We start from the raw sequence: 16,250 nt of genomic DNA, 5'->3' as shown, positions 1-16,250 counted from the left end.
TTCTCCAGTGTCAAAGACGAACCTGTCGGTGCACGAAGACAAAAACAGAGTTCCCTATGTCAAGGTGAGGCTTCAATCCAGGGATGAACTAACTGTCCCTCGCCCATTCAACTGTCACAGAGTTAGACCGCAGCCACCTAATAACAAAAGACATGAAGGTGTCACCTGACCTTGTTAATGTAGCTTTTCCCTATGAAGAGACACATTCTCTGAAGATATGTACGCACGCACTAGTGCAAGTCGTTCTGAATAAAAGCATTTATTATTGTTATTATTATGTTATTATATTTAGAATTGATCAGATGGCCCAGTGTCACATCATTGTTCTGTTTTTTTGCCCACAGGGATGCACTGAGAGGTTTGTCTGCAGCCCAGAGGAAGTCATGGACACCATCGACGAAGGAAAATCTAACAGACACGTAGCAGTTACAAGTAAGAGACCGCACCAAATCTGCGTCCCAAATGGCGCCCTATTCCTTTTATAGTGCACTACTTTTGATCAATCCCCATAGGGCTCTGGTATGGGCCCTGGTCAAAAGTAGTGCACTATAAAGGGAATAGAGTACCTTATGGGACGCGTCCCAAAGCACCAACCCTGAGCCTCACTTATCTTGTGTGGCCATATTCTTTGCCAAAATGGTTCCTCTGTCTGTAATGTTACCTGATACGCCTCAATAGGTCATTGAGTCCGATTTTCTTTTTGTTCTGATTTAAGAAATGGTGCTCAATGGTTTCTCACGCTACCCTGGTCCCAGATCCGTTTCTGCTCTCTTAACGACTCGTCACGCATCGCCACGCCAAACATGGCATGACAATTCCATAAAGTAGTTGTCAAGAGAGCACAAACAGATCTAGCATCCAGGCTATTCTCACGCATGTGTCAGAGCTCTGGTTACCGTAACCGACTCATTCATCAAATCAAACCAATCTACTGTATACCATAAGAAACAGTGTGCCACATACTACATGATCATACACTCTGTCTGTAGTGTATATTCATTCCCTTTATAGTGCACTACTTTGGAGGGTTCTGGTCTATGTAGGGAATGGGGTGCCATATAAATGCCTGTTCAGTGCTGATCCCAGATGTGTTGTCTTGCTGTAGATATGAATGAGCACAGCTCCAGAAGTCACAGTATCTTCCAGATCAACGTGAAGCAGGAGAACACTGCTACCGAGCAGAAACTCAGCGGAAAGCTCTACCTCGTCGACCTGGCTGGAAGTGAAAAGGTTGGAAAAGCCTTCGCACGTTAGCTTGTTGCAGGGGCGTGGGAATAAACAATGATATTAGGGGAGAGAAACCTGAACACTGCTCTTTCGTGTTCTGATGACGGCTGAGGGAGATACCGTTACGTAATCTTAAAGGTATACTTGCAAGAGCAGTCTCTCTCGCTCTCTCACACTTAGTCCTCTCTACTACATGGTAGAAATGGAAAAAAGATTTCCATCTCTGAGCAAATGCACATAGCCCATCTGTCTTTTCCCGGTTCCCTAATGTTGTTATTATCAGAACTGATATCAGAACTGATTAACATCGTTAGGTTAATGTCATTCAGACCACATGCTTGACCTGTGATAATATACTATCAAGACCTCTTAAGGACTCTGTTGCAAAGAAAGTGTTACTGTTCAAGTCCTCCTTCTTACCAGAAGGTCCCTGCCTGTCTGTCTCTTTCCTCCCAGGTCAGCAAGACGGGAGCAGAGGGTGCCGTGTTGGATGAGGCCAAGAACATCAACAAGTCTCTGTCGTCACTGGGCAATGTCATTTCAGCCCTGGCCGAAGGGTCTGTGAGTACTTCTCTACTCTGACGGATATTATGACTGGCGGTTCGGGTTCGTTCAGTGCAAAGACGCGTAGAAAGTCTTTAAGAGATGAAAGTACATGTACCTCAAGGCAAGGTTTTGGTTCAAGCTGATTCAAACTTGTCTAATTCTACACCTTTTATTTTAATCATAGATTGGTTTGTATTGTTTCTTTGCTCAGAATTTCACAACCTGGAGGCAATTCTATTGTTGTTTCTCTTAATGAATTTTCTTTGTTTGTTTGGTTTGCTTTGTTTCAGGGCTATATCCCATACAGAGACAGTAAAATGACCAGAATCCTTCAGGATTCTTTGGGGGGGAACTGTAGAACCACCATTGTCATCTGCGCCTCCCCCTCCGCCTACAACGAGTCGGAGACCAAGTCCACTCTCATGTTTGGTCAGAGGTGGGCACGCTCACTAGCTCTTAAAGGACAGTTCACTCAAAACGATCTTTTCAGTAGTCCACTGTTGATACAATCCCCCAAAAAGTGTGCATGTCAGCAGTCACATTTTCAGTACAGAGCAAAACGTGTGATGAAGATGAGTTTTACATCATATGAAGAAAAACAAATAGTCACTATTCAGGGCTGTTGAATTAGAATTGGGTGTAAAGCCTTGGTCCTGTTTGTGATGTTCCCAGAGCGAAGACCATTAAGAACACCGTGTGTGTGAACGTGGAGCTGACGGCAGAACAGTGGAAGAAGAAGTACGAGAGGGAGAAGGAGAAGGGAAAGGCCTTGAGGAACACCATCACCTGGCTGGAGAATGAGCTCAACCGCTGGAGGAACGGTGAGGAGGAGAGGACATTCACCTGCGCTGAGTCCCATATGGCATCCTATTACCTATGAAGTGCACTACTTTTGACCAGGGCCTACAAAATATTGACACCATTGACAGCCCATAGGGCTCTGGTCAAAGGTAGTGCACTATATAGTGAATAGGGCGCCATTTGGGATGCACCCGAGGTTTGGGCCCCACTCTTCACATAATGGTCTCATTTTAGCTGAGTGGCTGCATCATCCACTGGAAACCATCTGCACTGAGGGGAAAGACTCCACCCCCCTCCAGCTTCATCCAAAGCATGTATTCATTGTAGATTATTCAAATAATCCTCCCTCCCGAACACGACACCAAACGTACACATGTACGCACGCACCCACACGCATGTTGACCATGCAAACCTGGGCCGTGTTTAATGGGTGCAAACCGGAAGAAAGCCACTCTGTTGTGAACAGTCTCGCTACGTTATGCCTTACCTTAATGAACCTGCTGTTCTACTAGGTCTGCTGTACAGTAAAGGCCTTGCAGGGTGTCTGTCTGACCTCTCTGGGGTAAAGTTTTCCCTAGGTACAGATCTAGGATCAGCTTTCCCTCCACCAATCCTAACCTTAACCATTAGTGGGGAAAATGCAAAACTGACTTAAGTTCAGCTTCTAGAAGCAACTTCATCCTACTACTGTCTGAGCTTTCTGTGTCACCACGCTGCCCGCTGCAGGGGAGAGTGTGCCGGTGGACGAGCAGTTTGACAAGGAGAAGGCCCAGGCTGAGGTGCTGGCCCTGGACAATGTGCCCAACGACAAGCCTGCCTCTACCCCCAACATGCCCCAGCTCCGTCTGACTGACGCTGAGAAGGACACGTGTGAGGTGGAGCTGGCCAAGCTCTATAAGCAGCTGGATGATAAGGTGAGAGAGACCTGCTACAGAGCGTGTGCGTGTGTGTGTGTGTGTCTAAGCTCATCTTTCATCTTTGCAATGACCGCTTCTGTGACCGCATGGGCAGGGCCGTTGACGGCTATCTCCATTATGGGCCAATTGCACCCTCGTTCCAACTCAAGGGTGAAACCGGTCACAGAACCTCCAGTCCTGTAGGAACAGAACAGCCAGCCACCCTGTGGTCATAGAGACCACAGCGTGGAGCAGTCAATGGTTGAATTCAGAGAGGGTACTGTGCTTGAGCGACAGCAGGCTCTGAGGTTATTTGCTGCAGTCTTCTCTCAGAAACACCGCCATGGCCTCCCATGTTAACCACTTCATTTTGAAGGTTGACAATGCTCAAACTCAGGCCAAGATGTAGACAGATTTGATTGTTTCAACTTCCAGTTTGAGCCCTGTTTTAAATGAGTGTGATGCTAACCATGTCCTCTATCTGTGTGTCCAGGATGATGAGATCAACCAGCAGAGCCAGCTGGCGGAGAAGCTCAAGCAGCAGATGTTGGACCAGGAGGAGGTGAGTTTGTCTGTTTCCCAAATGGCACCCTTTTCCCTATATAGTGCAGTACTTTTAACCAGAGCCCTATGGGTTGAATCATAAAATGGATTCAAAACATGTTTGTATTTGTAGCTACTGGCGTCGTCTCGGCGCGACCACGATAACCTGCAGTCGGAGCTGAACCGCCTGCAGGCTGAGAACGAGGCTTCCAAGGATGAGGTGAAGGAGGTTCTGCAGGCATTGGAGGAGCTGGCTGTTAACTATGACCAGAAGAGCCAGGAGGTCGAGGACAAGACCAAGGAGTTTGAGATGGTCAGCGATGAGCTCAACCAGAAATCGGTGAGACAATGTCCCTCATTGTCCCTGCTCATGAAGAGAGCTGTCTGTGTCCGATTCATTGTGATGCTTTCTAGGATCTGCATGTCATTTTTTCCTGGTCACTTCAATATATTCTTATAATATTTTAAATACAGTACCAGTCAAAAATTTGGACACACCTACTCATTCCAGGGTTTTTCTTTATTTTTTACTACTTTCTCCATTGTAGCATAATAGTGAAGACATCAAAACTATGAAATAACACATGGAATCATGTAGTAACCAAAAAAGTGTTAAACAAATCCAAATATGTTTTTGATTTTAGCCACCCTTTGCCCTGATGACAGCTTTGCACACTCTTGGTATTGTCTCAACCAGTTTCATGAGGTAGTCACCTGGAATGTATTTCAATCAATAGGTGTTAAAAGTTCATTTGTGGAATTTCTTTTCCTTCTTAATGCGTTTGAGCCAATCAGTCGTGTAGGGGAGGTATACAGAAGATAGCCCTATTTTTTTAAAAGACCAACTCCATATGGCAACAACAGCTCAAATAAGCAAAGAGAAACGACAGTCCAGCATTACTTAACGAAATGAAGGTCAGTCATTCCGGAAAATGTCAAGAACTTTGAACGTTTCTTCAAGTGCAGTCGCAAAAACCATCAAGCGCTATGATGAAACTGGCTCTCATGAGGACCGCCACAGGAAAGGAAGACCCACAGTTACCTCTGCTGCAGAGGATAAGTTCATTAGAGTTACCAGCCTCAGAAATTGCAGCACAAATAAATGTTTCACAGAGTTCACAAGTAACAGACACATCTCAACATGAACTGTTCAGTGGAGACTACGTGAATCAGGCCTTCACGGTCTATTTTCTGCAAAGAAACCACAACTGAAGGACACCAATAATAATAAGAGACTTGCTTGGGCCAAGAAACATGAGCAATGGACATTAGACTGGTGGAAATCTGTCCTTTGGTCTGATGAGAATGAGATTTTTGGTTCCATCTGCTGGGGCTTTGTGAGATGCAGAGTAGGTGAATGGATGATCTCTGCATGTGTTCCCACCGTGAAGCATGGAGGAGGTGTGATGGTGTGGTTTGCTGGTGACACTGTCTGTGATTTATTTAGAATTCAATATAGTATATTATATTTTCAATACATTTTGATTTGTTTAACACTTTTTTGGTTACTACATGATTCCATATGTTATTTCATAGTTTTGATGTCTTCACTATTATTCTGCAATGTAGAAAACAGTCAAAATAAAGAAAAACCCTTGAATGAGTAGGTGTGTCCAAACTTTTGGCTTCTACTGTATGTCAGTCATGGCCCTTTTTTGCCCCTAATATTTAGGAAATGTTTATGTCAAAACCTTTTTCTCTTTCTCTCTCCAGAGCGTCCTGAAGTCCATTGACTCTGAACTGCAGAAACTGAAGGACATGAGCAACCACCAGAAGAAGAGGGTCTCTGAGATGATGTCCTCACTACTGAAAGACCTGGCAGAGGTTGGCATCGCCGTGGGCAGCACCGAGATCAAGGTAAAAGGACATGGCACATCACCACATGACACTTCAAAGATGGGCATTATTTTATTGGCAACTGAAGGAAATGTTTAATGTAATTTTCTCCAATCACTCACTTTACATCAGCCGATGTCACGAAGTGCGATACAGAACCCCAGCCTAAAACCCCAAACGGCAAGCAATGCAGATGTAGAAGCACGGTGGCTAGGGAAAAACTCCCTAGAAAGGCTGAAACCTAGAGAGCAACCAGGCTATGAGGAGTGGCCAGTCCTCAAATAATAATAATCACAGTGGTTGTAGAGGGTGCAACAGGTCAGCACCTCAGGAGTAAATGTCAGTTGGCTTTTCATAGCCGAGCATTCACAGTTAGAGACAGCAGGTGCGGTAGAGAAAGCGAGTCGAAAACAGCAGGTCTGGGACTAGGTAGCACGTCTGGTGAACAGGTCAGGGTTCCATAGCCGCAGGCAGAACAGTTGAAATAGGAGCAGCAGCACGACCAGGGGGACTGGGGACAGCCAGGAGTCATCAGGCCAGTCGGGTAGTCCTGAGGCATGGTCCCAAGGCTCAGGTCCTCCAGGAGGAGAGGGGGAGAGAATTAGAAGGAGCATACTTAAATTCACACAGGACACCAGATAAGACAGGAGAAATACTCCAGATATAATACTGTCCCTAGCCCCCCAACACAAACTACTGCAGCATAAATACTGGAGGTTGGGAGACACTGTGGCCCCGTCCGACGATATCCCCGGACAGGGCCGACCTGAATAAAATCATAACACTACTCCGACTCCTCCTTTCTCTCTCTCTCTGTTTCTCACTCACCTCCCTCATCCCTAGCAACACGACGGCAGTGGTCTGATAGATGAGGACTTTACGGTGGCTCGTCTGTACATCAGTAAGATGAAGTCGGAGGTGAAGACCATGGTGAAACGCAGCAAACAGCTGGAGAGCACCCAGTCAGAGAGCAACAAGAAGATGGACGAGAACGACAAGGAGCTGGCCGCCTGTCAGCTAAGGATCCAACAGGTATTACCATATCATTACATATAGAAAGTGTATTATTAAAGGATCTCTATGGGTATTAGCCCGCTTCTCTCATCATAGTTCTAGATCCACACACTCCACAACAGCCTCAATCTGCCACTATCAGGGTTGCGCTCAATTCCATTTAAATTTAGTTAATTCAGGAAGTAAACAAAGTCCAATTCTAATGCAATTCCCTTCCTGAATTGACTGAATTTAAATGGAATTGGCCATAACACCATACCATAATCACTCTCACCAACCTAATCTTCCACTGATGTTTGGCTTGGCAATGACAGAGGAGTAGGCAAAGCACAAACAGATCTGGGATCAGGCTTACTCTTTCCTTTTCCTCCCATGAACACAGTAATCAAACTGAGACCTGCTAAAGAATCACTAGCTATTTAATCCACATAAACCCCATGTGTTTGTGTAATTAACATTCTCCATCCCCCCCATGCAGCACGAGGCTAAGATCAAGTCCCTGACAGAGTACCTTCAGAACGTGGAGCTGAAGAAGAGACAGCTGGAGGAGAACGTTGACTCTCTGAACGAAGAACTAGTCAAGATCAGTGCCCAGGGTACGACACACACACACAGACACACACACACACTGCTACAACTACTCTCTATGCACTGATAACACATAATGGAATACATTGCATATACATTGCATCTCTAAAACAGATTTAAGGCCTATAGTGCCACCTAGTGACAAATGTTTCCCTTTTGCAGAGAAAGTAACCGCCATGGAGAAGGAGAACGAGATCCAATCAGCCAATGAAGTCAAGGTACGACATCTTCTCCATACCATAGGGCTGCCTTTTACTCCAAATTCAATTTCAGATCAGTGGTGTGACCCAAATAGTGCACTACTTTTGACCTAGTGAACTAAACTCCACTCCATGGAAGTTTCTGATGAATTTCACCAACGGCGTGGACCTGAGACCAGGCTTCATAAAGTATTGACCTCCGGCGAATTGAGTAGTCGGAGCTAGATTCCACAGAGCCTGGTCTCAGCTCCACGCCGGAGTTCATCAGAAACCTCCCTCACCGTGGAGTTTAGTCTGCTACTTTTGACCAGGCTCTGGGTAAAAGTAGTGCACTAAATAGGGAATAGGGTACCAGTTGGGACGCAAGCCCAGAAGTCATGATATATTCCAGATGATACAGTTGATTGGTGAACTCTTGGTACGACTAGTCCAGACTTGTCCGACTGCCTACTATGATATATTCCAGATGATACAGTTGATCGGTGACCTCTTGGTACGACTAGTCCAGACTTGTCCGACTGCCTACTATGATATGTTACGGATGTTGATCGGTGAACTCTTGGTACGACTAGTCCAGACTTGTCCGACTGCCTACTATGATATGTTACGGATGTTGATCGGTGAACTCTTGGTACGACTAGTCCAGACTTGTCCGACTGCCTACTATGATATGTTACGGATGTTGATCGGTGAACTCTTGGTACGACTAGTCCAGACTTGTCCGACTGCCTACTATGATATGTTACGGATGTTGATTGGTGTCCTCTTGGTACGACTAGTCCAGACTTGTCCGACTGCCTACTATGATATGTTACGGATGTTGATCGGTGACCTCTTGGTACGACTAGTCCAGACTTGTCCGACTGCCTACTATGATATGTTACGGATGTTGATCGGTGTCCTCTTGGTACGACTGGTCCAGACTTGTCCGACTGCCTACTATGATATGTTACGGATGTTGATCGGTGTCCTCTTGTGTGTCTTCCCCAGGAGGCTGTAGAGAAGCAGATCGCTGGCCACCGTGAGACCCATCAGAAACAGATCAGCAGTCTGAGAGATGAGCTGGACAAGAAGGCGCACCACATCACTGAACTGCAGGAGTAAGAGACTAAACACACCCCCATGTACACATTGTCCACTGTTTACTGTGGTTATGTCCCACTTGGGAGGCAACCACAATGTCTCCTGTCTCCAGGGCTAGGGTGTTATATTGTGTTGTTGTGTTACATTCAGGACCTATATACCAGGCGGTGTCAGAGGAAGGCCCTAAAAATTGTCAAAGACTCCCGCCACCCAAATCATAGACTGTTCTCCAAAAGGCTTCTTAACAGCTTCTAACCCCAAGCCATAAGACTGCTCAACAGTTAATCAAATGGCAACCTTGACTATTTGTATTGACCCCCTTTTTACACTGCTGCTACTCACTATGTATTGTCACTTTACCCCTACCTACATGGGCATATGACATCAATTACCTCCACTAACCCGTACATCCGCACATTGACTCGGTACCGGTACCCCCTGTATATAGACTCGTTATTCTTATTTTATTGTGTAACTTTTTTAACTTTAGTTTATTTACCAAGTATTTTCTTACTCTGCATTTTTGGTAAGGGCTTCTAAGTAAGCATTTCACATGAAGGTTGTACACCTGTTGTATTCCGCGCATGTGACAAATATACGATATGATTTGTTCCAGTCTCAACCAGGAGATCATGCTGGAACAGGAGCGTCTCAGGGTGGAACACGACAAACTCAAGTCTACCGACCAGGAGAAGAGCCGCAAACTTCACGAGCTAACGTACGATACAGAATATGTGATCGCTAATTACTGTGTGGCATATACACAATGATGTTGCTCACGAGTGCCCACATGACATGCTCATTATAGACGCTATCACGTCTGTTTAGCTTAGATTAGCACTATACTTGTCCAGTGTTACTGCGGTCAAGCTGTGGCTAATGCGTCCGTGTGTTGTGCTGTGCAGGGTGATGCAGGACAGGAGAGAGCAGGCCAGACAGGACCTGAAGGGACTGGAGGAGACTGTGGTGAGTAGACTACAGATAACAACAGCTCTTCGGTTTCCCCCTTAAAGGGCTGTTATAAGGTACATTTGAATGAACCTTTATAGTCCAACTTCTTTCTTTTCATGAATCTTTATGCCTTTCTATGAATAATAATTGCAAAAAAAAAGAAGTGTAATTTGGGTGAGTGTTTCCATTCCCCTTGAACCCCTCTAACACTTCCCCTACTCCGCTAGGCCAAGGAGCTCCAGACCCTGCACAACCTGAGGAAGCTGTTTGTCCAGGACCTGGCTACCAGAGTGAAGAAGAGTGCTGAGATGGACTCTGATGACACAGGAGGCAGCGCAGCTCAGAAACAGAAGATCTCCTTTCTGGAGAACAACCTGGAGCAGCTTACCAAGGTTCACAAACAGGTATGTTCTCAGCTGAGAAACCAACAAGTAGACCCAAACACACTGAAATCATACCAACAAGTAGACCCAAACACACTGAAATCATACCAACAAGTAGACCCAAACACACTGAAATCATACCAACAAGTAGACCCAAACACACTGAAATCATACCAACAAGTAGACCCAAACACACTGAAATCATACCAACAAGTAGACCCAAACACACTGAAATCATACCAACAAGTAGACCCAAACACACTGAAATCATACCAACAAGTAGACCCAAACACACTGAAATCATACCAACTCTAGTGCTTTTGGAGATGGCTAATTTGTCAAACCTCTCTCTCCCTCTCAGCTGGTGCGTGATAATGCAGACCTGCGCTGTGAGCTTCCTAAACTGGAGAAGCGTCTGCGTGCTACGGCTGAGCGGGTCAAGGCCCTGGAGTCGGCGCTGAAGGAGGCCAAAGAGAACGCCGCACGCGACCGCAAACGCTACCAGCAAGAGGTGGACCGCATCAAAGATGCCGTCAGGGCTAAGAACATGGCCAGGAGGGGCCACTCTGCTCAGATCGGTGAGGGAAGATACACACTGCATGCTGTAATCCTGGTGGTTAATGTATGGTTGGATATTCAGTATATTAATGGATGCCATTCCTAAACTGAGTTCATCTAGTATATATTTTTGTGTACTGCTTTTACATTGACTGCCTTGTGTGTGACTTATGTTTTTATTGTTTTTGAGCTCATACAAAACACATTGCAATATATGTATTCCAATACCTACAAATGGCTTAATAAACTTGATCCTTGAACGTTATTCAGTACATAAATGCATGCCGTTCCTTAACTGTTGTGTTCCTCTGCCCCCCTCCACAGCCAAACCCATTCGTCCTGGCCAGCCTCCAGTGGCGTCCCCCACCCACCCCAACGTGAACCGCGGCGGAGGGGGTTTCTACCAGAACAGCCAGGCCGTGGCCATCAGGGGAGGAGGAGGCATGAAGCCAGACAAGAAGTGAGTGACTGACTAATGGGAAAAATATACTGCAGAATATGATGAGAAACACAAGTTTGATCCATAACTCCCAACATGGGGATCATTTCGACTTCTCCCATCTAAAAGAGTTGATGCAGTGTAGTAATGTGTTCAGGGCCTGTGTGGTTCAGTTGGTAGACCATGGTGCTTGCAGTCAATGCCAGGATCGTGGGTTTGTGTCCCACCGCTGCCCCCCATACAAAAATGTATGCAAGCACTACTGCAAGTTGCGTTGGATAAAAGTGTATTTTATATGGCATATACAGACAGTGGCCAGTTTATTAGGTACACCCATCTAGTACCAGGTCGGACCCCCCCCCGCCTCCAGAACAGCCTGAATTCTTTGGGGTGTTGAACCATTTCTGAATTGGTGTCAAGGGACCTAACGTGTGCCAGGAAAACATTCCCAACAATATTACACAACCACCACCAGCCTGTACCGTTGACACCAGGCAGGATGGGGTCATGCCGTCAGCATGACGCAACAGGAACTGTGATTCGTTGGACCAGGCCATGTTTTTCCACTCCTCAATTGTCCAGTGTTGGGGACCGCGTGCCCACTGGAGCCGCTTCTTGTTGTTTTTAGCTGATATGAGTGGAACCCAGTGTGGTCGTCTGCTGCATTAGCCCATCCAACGAATGGTGCGTTCCGAGATGCCGTTCTGCACACCACTGTTGTACTGTTATTTGCCTGTTTGTGGCCCGCCTGTTAGCTTGCACGATTCTTGCCGTTCTCCTTCGACCTCTCATCAACAAGCTGTTTTCGCCGAAAAGACTGCGGCTGACTGGATGTTTGTTTGTTACACCATTTTGGTAAACCCTAGACACTGTCGTACGTGAAAGGCACAGGAGGCCGGACGTTTCTGAGATAATGGAACCGCGCTCCTGGCACCGATGATCTTACCACACTCAAAGTAGCTCAGATCACACGTTTTGCTCATTTGAACGTTCAATTGAACAGTAACTGAATGCCTGTCTTTCGTGTATATATAGCAAGCCACAGCCACATAACTCACTGTTTGTAGGAGCAAACCATTTTTTTTAGAACGGGATGGTGTACCTAATAAACTGGCAACTGAGTGTATATATTATAGTGAATGCAGTGTAGTAATTCTGATGACCCCCTCCATACCACATAGGTCAGATGGCTAGAGTAGAGACCGGATCTGATACACAGGTGAGACTGACCGGTACCTCTATGGCCGGAGGAGGCAAGGATGATGCCCATAACACGCTTAGTATGAATGGGCCTGTTTGAGAGGCAGCTAACCACAGGGCTTGGGAGTTTTTAATGGGTCAATTTTCTACTGTAATTGACCTGTGTTAACAGATTCTAAATAGTAGAGCTCTGAAGAAAACTGCTGTGTGGTTGAATGGCCTTGACTTTTCTGGTGGCTAGCATGGATCCTCTGATATGAGTCATGTTTGTTTTTTGCTAACCCCTGCTAATGTTTTCTAAAATCTTATTACCACATGTACATCTAACATGCCAGATTAGTTCTCTCTTGGGAGATGCCAGTAATTTTGTGTTGGTAGACGTCACCCATGTCTTGTAAGACTAACAGCCCCCGCTCTCTTTCTCTCCCTACCTTCCCTCTCTCTCTCTGACCAACTTCCCTCTACTCCTTTCCTCCCCAACTTCCCTCTTCCTTTCCTCCCCAACTTCCCTCTACTCCGTTCCTCCCCAACCTCCCTCTACTCCTTTCCTCCCCAACTTCCCTCTTCCTTTCCTCCCCAACTTCCCTCTACTCCGTTCCTCCCCACCTCCCCTCTACTCCGTTCCTCCCCAACTTCCCTCTACTCCTTTCCTCCCCACCTCCCCTCTACTCCTTTCCTCCCCTCTACTCCTTTCCTCCCCAACTTCCCTCTTCCTTTCCTCCCCAACTTCCCTCTTCCTTTCCTCCCCAACTTCCCTCTTCCTTTCCTCCCCAACTTCCCTCTTCCTCCTCCTTTCCTCCCCAACTTCCCTCTACTCCTTTCCTCCCCTCTCGCTCTCTTCCTCTTCTCCTCTCACATCTGAAGCATTTGAAGATGGGAGGGGACATGACCACAGAAGATGCAGATGGATATCACCCTGGCAACCTGTCATTCCATTACAGCCATTGGCTTCCTGCAGGCTATATATTAGAGAGAGGGAGGAGTTTTAATATAAATATATAAATATTCCTGCCCTGTACAGATCCACCTACCTTCATGTTTCTTCTCTCCGGAACAAACAACAACAGCTAAATTAATTTAATATACAAAACAAAACACACAACAAGACGCCCACCAACTGCAGAGGGCAGTCTTTGCGCAATGAACTACATTTGACTTGAATGTGTAGCTATGTTTTTCGTGGCACAGTTTGTCGTCATCTCTGATGTCTTAAAGTTTGGTCTGCACTGTGCCAATGTGAATGTACGCTAACCGGGATTTCAAAAGAGATGAGAGAAAAGAAAAGGTGACTGAAACACAGTAAATATAAATGTTGATCCTTGATACCGCAAACATTCGTAGGCTAATCTCTTGTACATTATTATTATTATACTGGTTGTACCACACTTCTTTCTATCAATAGATTTGACAAGCTTCTTGAAAGGTTTGAACCGCACTACTGTCCTGTTGTACATATGTAATATGGCACATGCTTCCTTAAGAGGTGTTTGGCTTTGAAATACCAAGAGGTGTGATTCCAGTTCAGATTGATGTAATTACAGAGTACCTGTGATGGCCATTGTTTTTACTGTAAGGAAGATAAAGCGACACATACTGGCCACATTAAACGGATGTGAGAAGGAAAGAGGAGCTTTCATGCCTGCGTCCCAAATGTCTGTACTTCTTCAACGGTTCGGATGTTATTTATCTGTCTGGCCATTGGCGCACATAGATCGCACACACACACGCTGGTCCTAGCCAGCTAGGTCCTCTCATCCACTCACCATTTTTGTCCTGACCTCTGAACAAACCATTGGCGCACATAGATGGCACACACACGCTGGTCCTAGCCAGCTAGGTCCTCTCATCCACTCACCATTTTTGTCCTGACCTCCTCTGAACAAACCATTGGCTGGTGGTTGTTTTTAACATTTTATTTGTAACGTAACTGTTTATAGTACTTTGATCAATGGGCTCCTTTCTGTGCCCCCACCTCCCACCACCAGTAATGTCAAGACGAGTGGAGTAAATACATTTAGGGGGGCCTCTGTTTAAATTGATATTGGGAATCGATATAAGGCAGGCTCTGACTTTTCCAAAATCACCCTCTTTTCATGAAGTCAGGTCAAGTGCACATGTAATATTATTGTGGATTGGTGTAGTTGTCTCACTGTTCTCTAGCTTGACCAGCATATCTGATCTGTATTGGTTGGAATGTTGGATGGCAGTGTTTGATTGGCTCGCCCTTGCCACTGATCAGCCAGTTAGATGAGCAGGGGGCCTTTGGCTAGGAAGGGGATTGGTCGGGTTCAGTCTGCTGATAAACTAGTCTGGGTCTGAAATGGCACAGCCCTCTGGGCCCTGGTCAAGACTACATAGTGAATATGGTGCCGTTTCAGACCTATCCCAAAGCAGTGCATCTTGGAAAGTGGTTTATTAATTATCGAAGTTGTAATCAGGAGCCAAGGATTTTATACATTTTACACTTCTTGTCTTCTTGCGTTTGTTGTTTTCTTCCCGAATCCCCTTCAATTATTTTCCCTATGTGAGAGTAAAATGTCTCTCCAACCCTTGTTTTTATGTCATTTTGTGTCAATTCTGAAGCATTTGCTGTTGCTGTGATTGTAGGCCAGCATGAAACAAAAACACTGACATCTTGTGAGTACAATATTATATACCAATGATATACTGTTAGGTGTGACCAGAGTCTTTTTAATAGTCTGCAGCCACAGCAAGGTGTTGGGGTTTTATGTTATGAACTTTTGTTGTTTTGGAAGGATTTGACATAAACTTGACAGATAAGATAGCACTTAATGTAAAGTTTAAACCTTAAACAGGGTTAGAAAACACTCCAACCTATGGTAACTTATGGGGCTGTAAAGCATACTTTTCTGCTATTAGAGGCTAGTTTGGGAGAGGTAGGTAGCCTATACCTTTGACAGGACAATGTCTGTCAAGTTTTCATCTTTGTAACCTTTAGAACAGTGAACACTTTGCAACGTGGTCTTCAAAGTGCATAGTACCCTATCCTTACCTGCCAGGGTTCCACTGTACTCCATCAATTTAATGGATATGAAATGGAGAAGTACAGAAAAAGAACAACAACCATTTGTCCATGATGTTTACCAAATTCATTTGTTTGCATTTGATTCTAAAGAAAAGCGTAGCCACTTTATTACTGTGTAATAGTTACTTAAATGTCTAATTGACAGATAAGGATTCCATCAATGGAAAAAGGTACTGGATCATTCCTAGGGTACATCCCAAATGACACCCTATTCCTTATGTAGTGCACTACTTTTGACTGCATAGGGAATAGGGTGCCATTTGGGACGGAACCATAGCGACCTGGGGAAGAGGTGGAGGGGATGTTCAAAGTTGAATGATATCACCATTTTGGATTGACTGCATGATGTAAATGTATGTGTGATTAAATAATTCTGAGAAAAACCTACCTGGTGTCAGTCTAATTCAGTACTCGACTCATTCGGTCTCATACAAACTTTCTTATGGAGTGCATGGCAAGTTCTAGGATGATATTTCTGGGTGGGTAGACAGACATTTGTTGGCTATTTCTGAGGTAATAGGACTCAAGAGTTTAACAAGCGTAGTAATTTGGGCTGGCAAACAATAACTTTTGGGAGGGAAATGCCCTGCCCTGCACCCCCTCTAGAGACGCCCCTGTGGAGGTGATCTAGATTCTATTGTGTCTGATATTGAAAATGATAAAAGTAACCGGACGTTGCCAATTTTGCATTATACCATATTTGTTATATTGTTCATACCACTGAGAATTCCAGTTGTAATGGGGTCTAACCTTGATAGATAGATACCGTGTCAAAATGTATTCTTGCATGTGACAATGAAAAGAATCCGGCAATAAATATTGAGATCTGATTTACTGTGAACAATACTGCATACAGTAGCTTTGAGTGCTGTAGCCATACTTGACATTACTGCAGTGAACACCAACCTGGTTTCAGAGCATTTCATGTTATTCTGTACA

At 45.2% G+C, this 16,250-nt stretch overlaps 1 protein-coding gene across 2 annotated transcripts in view; it reads left to right on the top strand.

Annotated features, from left to right (window-relative positions):
- The window catches only part of LOC115102838 (kinesin-1 heavy chain), a 29,830-nt gene extending 14,132 nt beyond the window's left edge, over nt 1–15,698 (top strand). The window contains exons 5-25 of one of the 2 annotated variants that reach the window (XM_029623194.2): nt 9–64; nt 345–432; nt 1,106–1,230; nt 1,684–1,788; nt 2,064–2,209; nt 2,446–2,594; nt 3,301–3,488; nt 3,964–4,032; nt 4,147–4,353; nt 5,727–5,870; nt 6,693–6,881; nt 7,342–7,459; nt 7,614–7,669; nt 8,642–8,751; nt 9,351–9,452; nt 9,640–9,700; nt 9,913–10,089; nt 10,430–10,646; nt 10,951–11,086; nt 12,247–12,284; nt 13,130–15,698. In XM_029623194.2, coding sequence (XP_029479054.1) covers nt 9–64; nt 345–432; nt 1,106–1,230; nt 1,684–1,788; nt 2,064–2,209; nt 2,446–2,594; nt 3,301–3,488; nt 3,964–4,032; nt 4,147–4,353; nt 5,727–5,870; nt 6,693–6,881; nt 7,342–7,459; nt 7,614–7,669; nt 8,642–8,751; nt 9,351–9,452; nt 9,640–9,700; nt 9,913–10,089; nt 10,430–10,646; nt 10,951–11,086; nt 12,247–12,259 — 2,456 coding nt within the window. In that variant the 3' untranslated portion in view covers nt 12,260–12,284; nt 13,130–15,698. The remainder of the gene's footprint in view (nt 1–8; nt 65–344; nt 433–1,105; nt 1,231–1,683; nt 1,789–2,063; nt 2,210–2,445; nt 2,595–3,300; nt 3,489–3,963; nt 4,033–4,146; nt 4,354–5,726; nt 5,871–6,692; nt 6,882–7,341; nt 7,460–7,613; nt 7,670–8,641; nt 8,752–9,350; nt 9,453–9,639; nt 9,701–9,912; nt 10,090–10,429; nt 10,647–10,950; nt 11,087–12,246; nt 12,285–13,129) is intronic. The other variant, XM_029623195.2, reaches the window with a different exon arrangement.
- The last annotated feature ends 552 nt before the right edge of the window (nt 15,699–16,250 follow it).

This window comes from Oncorhynchus nerka, linkage group LG20 (genome assembly GCF_034236695.1).
Source record: "Oncorhynchus nerka isolate Pitt River linkage group LG20, Oner_Uvic_2.0, whole genome shotgun sequence".
Lineage (NCBI taxonomy): Eukaryota > Metazoa > Chordata > Actinopteri > Salmoniformes > Salmonidae > Oncorhynchus > Oncorhynchus nerka.
Note: the sequence above shows the minus strand (reverse complement) of the source record. Positions and strands in the feature narration are given on the sequence as shown.